At 44.9% G+C, this 8106-nt stretch overlaps 1 protein-coding gene across 1 annotated transcript; it reads left to right on the top strand.

The window, feature by feature from the left end:
- Positions 1-1823: 1823 nt before the first annotated feature.
- LOC114554250 (bromo and FHA domain-containing protein DDB_G0267958) lies at positions 1824-5244 on the top strand (the record flags this gene model as incomplete). The annotated part of the gene is made up of 5 exons (XM_028575962.1): positions 1824-2813; positions 3012-3179; positions 3295-3473; positions 3677-3920; positions 4921-5244. Coding segments are annotated over exons 1-5 (1554 nt in total), but the record flags the coding sequence as incomplete, so codon positions are not given.
- Positions 5245-8106: the final 2862 nt, after the last annotated feature.

The raw sequence follows: 8106 nt of genomic DNA, 5'->3' as shown, positions 1-8106 counted from the left end.
CATAGCAGTAGTTTATTTGAAGAAATGCATCATGGCACAGAGACGGCACTGGTGAAAATTACTAATGACCTTCTAACTGCTTCAGACAAAGGACTTGTCTCCATACTTTTCTTACTAGATCTGAGTGCTGCATTCCTTACTATCAGGATGCTCAAATTGAAATAAGTCCCTTAAGATTCTCCAGCTGATCCAGAATGCTGCAGCATGTGTGCTGACAAGAACTAAGAAAAGAGATTATATTTCTCCTGTATTAGCTTCTCTACAATGGCTTCCTGTAAAATCCAGGATTTAATTTAAAATCCTTCTCCTGACCTACAAAGCTCTAAATGGTCAGGCACCATCATATCTTGAAGAGCTCATAGTACCTTATTGTCCCACTAGAGCACTGCGCTCCCAGAAAGAAGAGTTACTTGTGGTTCCTAGAGTCTCTAAAAGTAGAATGTGAGCCTGAGCCTTCAGTTATCAGGCTCCTCTTTTGTGGATCGAGCTCCCAGTCTGGGCTCGGGGGGCAGACACCCTCACCATATTTAAGAGTAAACTTAAAACTCTCCTCTTTGATAAAGCTCATGGTTAGGGAGTGAGGAGTTGCAGCGTTCGCCTCGACCAGCAGGGGAGGGTGTGTAGCCACAGTCATGGTGCGCCTCTTCCCTATCTCTGCTTCTCTTCATAGAAAGCTTATATTTAGGGAGTGAGGAGTTGCAGCGTTCGCCTAGACTGGCGGGGGAAAGTGTGTAGCCACAGTCACGGCGCGCCCCCTCCCTATCTCTGCTTCTCTGCAGCTCTTAGCTATGCGGTTATAGTTTTAGACTTCCAGGGGACTTCATTGACACACTGAGCTCCTCTCTCATCTCTCTTTTCATCTGTGAGCAAATGCTTGTTACTAACCTAGCTCTGGGGAACTTGTTCCCCTAAGCCCTTAGGTTTTCTCGCCCCACAGTTTTCCCTGGATTAGGGTGGCACCTAAATCATGGTTGCAGCTGTCGCTATGGTCCTGCTAGGCACCCTGCTATGCCCTGCAGTGCCCTGCTATGCCGTGCAGTGCCCTGCTACGTCATGCTACACCCTACAGTGCACCACTACACTCTGCTACGCTCTGAACTACTACAACAACTACTATTTATAGTCATAGTTCCATTATCTTTATTGTGACTATAATTGCCACTGTTCATCATACCCCCAACCGGCACCATCAGACAACCGCCCACCAAGAGCCTAGGTCTGTCTGAGGTTTCTCCCTAAAAGGAAGTTTTTCTCACCATTCAAGGTTCTGCCTAAAAGGAAGTTTTTCCTCGCCACTGTCACACTAAATGCTCGCTCTTGTGGGAATTACTGGAATTGTTGGGTCTTTGTAAATTATAGAGTGGGGTCTACATCTACTCTATCTGTAAAGTGTCTCAAGATAGCTCTTGGTGTGATTTGAATTGTAGCTACGTTTACACCACTGATCAGTGTACTGTATATATTCAGAGCAGTAAAAATGATTTTATAAATACTGAGGTCATAATACAAAGTCATACAAAGTTTGGAATGACCTTAAAGCTACCACTTTTTCTTAATAATAGTAATATAGTAGTAGGAAATCTGTGGTAATGTAAATATTAACAGTCTGTGTAAAACCTATATGACTTAATAATTAAGTGTTCAGATTTGATAAATGTGAATAAAATAATAAATATAACTTAATTGTTACAGCAGTTTTTATACTAGTAAAATAGCATAGTGTGTAATATTTGTGCTTCTATCCATCCATCCATCCATCCATCTGTAGAGACATGTAGTATCTGCCTCCCAACACGTGGGGACGCCAGCAGCCTGTCGGTTAACAGAAACGGAAACTATTTTGTTTATCAGTGGCTACATCCTGTTGGTCACAGCTCTTCTTTCAATCTACTCTGGAACTATTCATACTACAAAACAGACTATATTTTGTCCCCGCCACTTTGTAATATTCAAAAAACTTTGTTGCACACGTCGCTTAAAGCGGTCAGGAGAGTTTAACTTTGAAACATCTGCCTGGAAATTCTATTTAGTTTGTTTTTCTTCCTCTGGAGGGTTCAGTGTTAGCTTGTAAGTTACCGTTAGCCTGCTGCTCTGAGAGCAGTGATGCTCGCTGACAGAGTTTATCTTTCTGCGTATTTCGACTGTTGACTCAAACCCGAGAGCCTTCATACATTATGGCGAGTGAAAACGCCGAGACCAACGCGGGGAACGATAATGAAACTGGTCCACCATCCGAACCAAACGACCACGACTATGCCCACACTGCGGCCAGTAACTTAACTTCGACGGAGGCGTCTTCCTCCTCTGTTACACCGGCGGCTGACGGTGGAGTCCCCGCGCAGGAAAGCTTTACGACAGCGGCTGAACCCGAGCATAGCTCCCCAGGGCAGCCCACCCTGCCGGTGGTGCTTCCCGAACCGGCCGTGGGTGCCGAAGTGGACTGCCCCGGTGGAAATGATGTGGAGGTGTCTACTCCGCCGAAGTCCGAAGAGGACCCCCAAGAAATAGATGCCACTAAATGTGCTGCTGCCATCTCTCCTGTAATGGGAATTGGCCGCTGGCGTCCTAAGCGGCCGGAGGACAAGAACTGCGTCACCTGTAAGTTTGAGTTCGAGCGGCAGGGCCGCAGGTTCAACCGGAGGGCAGTGTACACCTTCAGCAACCCGGAGACTGTGCAGTGGGTCTTCCCAGACGCCACAGTGAACGAGAAGTCCTTCCTTTGCGAGACCTGTGCACAGGTCATCAGGAACAAATGCAAACGCAAACAGAGCGGGAAGAGGACTCTGTGGCTGAAACCGCCTCAGACAAAACGGGTATGTGTAAGTGATACAATAGCGATATTGATAACAGTGGTATCACAATCCAGGCGATTCTGCCATATAGGCCTCAGATTTACACAGAGGGCTACCACTCTGCACACAAACCATTGATATGGTCATACACTTGGGATGCATTAAGACGTTTTAATGTTTGATGTTTGCTGTTTTTGTCCTTGGTGTGGCTGGCTGCAGTCAGTGGTGAAAGACAAGAATAAGAGAGGTCGCAGGATGGGGAAGAAGAGCAAAGCGGCGCTGCTGGTGAGCAAGTCCTGCTACAAGTCTGCTTTCAAAATGCTCTGGTCTGCCAAAGGCGCCCGGAAGCCCATGATGGAGTTCTGGAGCAAACAGCTGAAAGAAGAGGTGAGGACAGAAGCTCCTCCTGGTTGATAAACTTGTTAATCCGGATAAATGTATCCAACTTTAAGTCTTCATAAGGCACATAGCACTTGTTTCTTCATTGTTATGTACGGTACAGATGAAGGCGCTGACAAGGCAGACAGACAGTCCCTTTCATCAGAAGGTGTCGAACAGAAAGCCCCTGTCTTCCTTCCCCTGGCGGCGCTGTCTGAACTGGGCCCAGGACAAAGCTCCACTCGTCACCACCTGCCTCACCGCGCTGTTCCCCGACATCACCGCTCTCTCTAAGAGCAGCAAGTAAGTCTCACAGTTCACAGTCCACGGAGCTTTAACACGTGCCAAGTAAAAAAAAATCAAGGAATTCTAATTTCATTTTTATTTTTTTTTATTATCTACTTAGACCTCATCATGGGGTCCTTGGATCAAAATCTGGTTAGGCGTGGGTCAGCGACCTGATGAGCATCTGTTCTGTTTTTTTTTGTGTGTGTGTGTGTGTGCAGCCAGATGTCAGAGGACCAGGCCCAGACTCTGCTGGAGCGCCGGGCCGTGTTGGCGCTCTCCATCCCGCTCTTCACCAGGAACATCTGGAAGAACAACTTCCTGCAGGCCGCTCTCGGGGCAGAGCTGCGCCTGCAGGGCTGCTCTGGCACTGCTCTTGACGCCCTCAACACCATGGGACTGTGTCAGAACAAAGACACGGTCAGGTTACTGCTGCACAGGCTCCGAAACGGCAAGAAGAAGACGGTGAGTATCATGATCGGTGGTGCTGGTGGTGCAGGGCTCACAACTAACTTGCTTGCACATACGTTGGCGGCGGCTAGACCGTATCTCATCAACAATAGGGGGAGACAAAACGACCGCAAATAAAGATGAAATGAACATCTAAAGGAAGTATACAGTTGTACTCGTCGAACGGCTTGTCTGATTTAGGAGTCGTCGCCGCTAGTCGACCCCATTGGCTTTTTTTTCCTCAGGTGAATTAACCTGTTGAATCGGCGTCGGAGATATCGTGAGAAGAATCACTCTGACTGGCTGAAACAAAAACTATAATGTCCAATACCGTAAAGCTTAATATAAAGACTGTAGGCCTCTCTCCCTCAGCACCGTGGTTGGTGCTAGCCTGAGAACTGAGCACCGTCCAAGCAAGCTCACTAGTCAGATGGCCAGCCCGCCCACTAAATTAGTAAAATTCAAAAACGTAATGTTTAATTCACACACTTTTGTCACAGCGTAGGAAAACCCATTGCTATCACCAGATCAGTGGAAACTATGCTCGGCTCATTTTATGCTTCCCCACCGCAGGGACAATTCTTTGCCGGGAGAACGGATGACAGCCCGTCTGGTTAGCCGTCTCCCGCTGTCCGCTTTCGTCATAGCGGTTTTCCTTTTTGAATGCCAAATAGATTACTGTCGCCTGCCGGAGTGGAGAGTTATTTCTTCTCACGCAGGCACAGAACGTGCGTGCTGGTTGGCAGTTGACTGAACTCTTAGTGTTGTGTTCAATTGCTTTTTGGCCAAGACACAGTCGGCCTTCATCGACACTAGTTCTTTCCGTCTGCCTAGTGTTTCAGCACCTTAAGGCTAGTGGTTCCCAAACCAAGGCGCTGAACCTTCTAAGGGTCACAAGAGGAATAACAGGTTAGACAGAAGAAGAAAAAAAAAAAAAAAAAAAAACATATCTAAGAGAGGATTGTTGATGAGAACATCATTCTTGTTTCTTAACTTTGTGCTCTTTTCCTGTCAGCTAACACAGAATGGACGGCAGATGAAAGGAGAACAGATGTCAGACGTGGAGGAAGAGGATATTGAAGAAGAAGAGGAGGAGGAGGAGGAGGAGGAAGAAGAAGAAGAAGAAGATGATGATGATGATGAGGAAGAGGAGGACGATGACGATGAAGAAGAGGAGGAGGAGGATCAGGAAGAAGGCGAGGAAATGGATATGGCGGTAGAGGAGGAAGAAATGGATGCGGTAGAGGTACAAGTGCAACAGGTAGAGGAGGAAAAGGCAGAGATGGAGAAGAAGAGGAGGAAGAAGGCGAAAAAGCAGAGGAAGGAGGAGAAGAGGAAGGAGAGGGGGAAGCGGAAGGAGAGGGAGGAGGTGGATGAAGAGGAGGAGGATGATGATGAGGATGAAGGGTCGGAGCAGAAGAAGAGGCGGGTCGTGGTGGTGAGGCTGGGCCTGCTGAAAGGACACTCAGAAGTCGGACGATCTGACCTATCGGCTCCCTAAGACTTTTTAGGCCTCGCCCAGGCTCACCTCCAATCAGAGAGCAGGACAGAGGTCCCGACCTCATCTCTGGGGGGGGTATTGAAAGGGATTCTGGGAATTGTAGGACATCAGTAACTGGAGGGAAACCAATGAGGGCTTTACTTTAAATTCTTATTTTGATGTTGAAAATCAGTTTGGGCCAGAAACGAGTTAATTTGATCCCAGAAATGCCTCACAACACAGAACAGCTCCCCTCAAAGTCAGACTAATAACACCCCCACAGCTGATTGATCACATGATCAGCTGCATTGGTTTAACCCCTGGGACACGTTCAGCCACGACAAAACGTAGCAAAAAAAAGTTTATTTGAACCGAAACGGTGGTCGTTGAAGCACCTGCTTTGCGCACAAGCGCACTGCATTCTATCACTACAAGTATACTACATGTCGCCGCTGATTGGATAACATCTCGGACACACCCACCAAACGGGAGAAAACCTACCTTAAAGCTCGCTGCACGCGGTTTTTCACGCGGTTCTGAGGAAAAGCGGCGCGTACTGTGTTTTGAGATTGAACGTGCCCCTGATGGTGGTGTGTCTCAGGTTAGCTGGATCTCAAAATCAACCAACTTCCTCTTTTGTCCTTGTTTCTCATACGATGGTAGCGGCTTCCAAAATTTCCATTTTTTTTTTTGGTAACATTTTGTTTTCCAGAAGTTTCCTAGTAATTTACTAGAAAGGAACTGAGATGACATTTCTTAAATCTTAGGAAGGTTTCTGGACAGAACTATGCAATTTGGTACTAATTGTAAGGACATACGATTGGAGTACTAGGTCCACTTGGGGATAAAAGACATTGGACATTCGTCATTAAAAAGGCACGCTACGAAAAGAATTTAGTAATTTCAAGAAGAAAGACTCGTGAGAACAAATCCACATTTTAACCTGAATATGATTAAGTTGCATTCATTAAAGAAAAGAAATCATGTTTTCAGAATAATGTTTCGATTCGAAGATTTTAGCAGATTTGAAACTGTTAGCTCCACACTTCCCAGTTAAACTACTAGTAAGAGGCTAACTTTCATCTTGAAAACTGGAATGTGTACTCTCAAAATATTTCCATATAGTTAGTACCAAATTGCCTGTGGCCTCCTGAGGGGAAAAAACAAAACTCCACTTTAGGGCGAATAGTACATGTAGAAAGTACGATGGGAAGAAAACGCCAAATCTTTGGCTTCAGAGAGGCTGAGCAACCCCCCAAACATGCCTTGAAAAAAAGCCATCAGGCACCAATAAATCTGTGTAAACGTTTAAATATCTGACAGTTCGATTACAGATAAGTGACCAGCAGCAGGAGTCAGTTCTGCTCTTGTCGATCCAGACGATGGAAGTTATCAGGAGGTAAAAAACTATTAATTTTGAATCTTGATTCAGGGTTAAAAAGTCGCTGCAGCTCTTTGAGTTTAAAGTTCCTCAGAAGGATTCAGACACAAAGTAAAGTTCGTAAACTCACAGGAACAGAAAATGGTTTGATTTTTCATTCTGAACTCTGTGGACGTTCTAAACTGTTTAGGCTTCTCCTGTTTATAGACTGAAGCTGTGTTTGTTTTAACGGTTTTTGGGAGCCGAGTGGATGCACACAAAAAAGGACCTGGAATTTATCACAATTTTGTTTTTTTCCCTCCTTTTCTTTGTTTGTTGGCCACAGTGAACCCATGAGAACAGAATCTAGGCTTCAATGGGCTTGTTTGAAGCATGCTGAGGCCTTCATGCTGTGTTCAAGTCCCGTTCACGTCATCTGACAACTCAAGATGGTTGTGTGATTACAGAGTTGGTCGTGTGAGGGATAAAAATCACACTATAAACATTAAATAACCACTCAAACCGACTTTGACTAACGACGGGCTTCCATATACAGTATGTTTGGTTTTCAGACCCAGGTTATGAAGCACCTTTTTTTATATCTGAGCTTTCAGAAAAATGTCAAAAATCAAGTTCAATTTCGTCAAAAATCTTGACTTTTTAAGTAAAGAAAAATGAAATTCTTTCACTTCCAATTCTGACTAAACTAGCGTCACTTTGTGTTTTTAATCAAAGCACAGCAGGTCAGCTGAAAATGGAAGAACACAGAAGTGAAATCGGTCTTCAGACGGATGGAGAATAACGTCCCAATGTTTTCCCTATAATTAGCAGCAGATGAAATGGTTCTTTCCAAGACGTTATGAAATTAAGGACACAAACGATAAAAGTGCTTATGGTTTTCTGTGGTGTTCACTTAGTAATAAGTCCACCATTTCTAGAAACGCGGCTGAACTTTTCTCTCTTAATTAGAAAGCGACGAAATTAAGTTTTTTTTTTTTTTTTTGAACCAGGAGAGGATGTGATACAGTTTCATTCGTAACGAGGGTTTGTTCTTTTGAGTTCTTCAAAGCTTCTTCAGAATAGTTTATTTTTGACGTGTTTATGTTGAGGACTGTAACCGATGTGTTTTATTGCCTGTTGCTCTCAGATCTGATGTTCCGCCAGGCTGATGCAGAACTTCCTGTAAAAGTTTGCCAATAAAAATGTTTAAGGTCCTTAACGGTCTTGTTTCTCTGTCGGTGACTCACTTGTTGCTGCTCCTGTTGCAGATTTGGGGCTTTCAGAATTAATCCTGACTTTTCTTTCACTTTATAAAATTTGGTTTATTTACCCATAAGGAAAAGCAATGATTTAGATTGCTC

This window comes from Perca flavescens, chromosome 4 (assembly GCF_004354835.1).
Source record: "Perca flavescens isolate YP-PL-M2 chromosome 4, PFLA_1.0, whole genome shotgun sequence".
NCBI lineage: Eukaryota > Metazoa > Chordata > Actinopteri > Perciformes > Percidae > Perca > Perca flavescens.
This window is presented reverse-complemented; position numbering and strand designations above follow the sequence as displayed.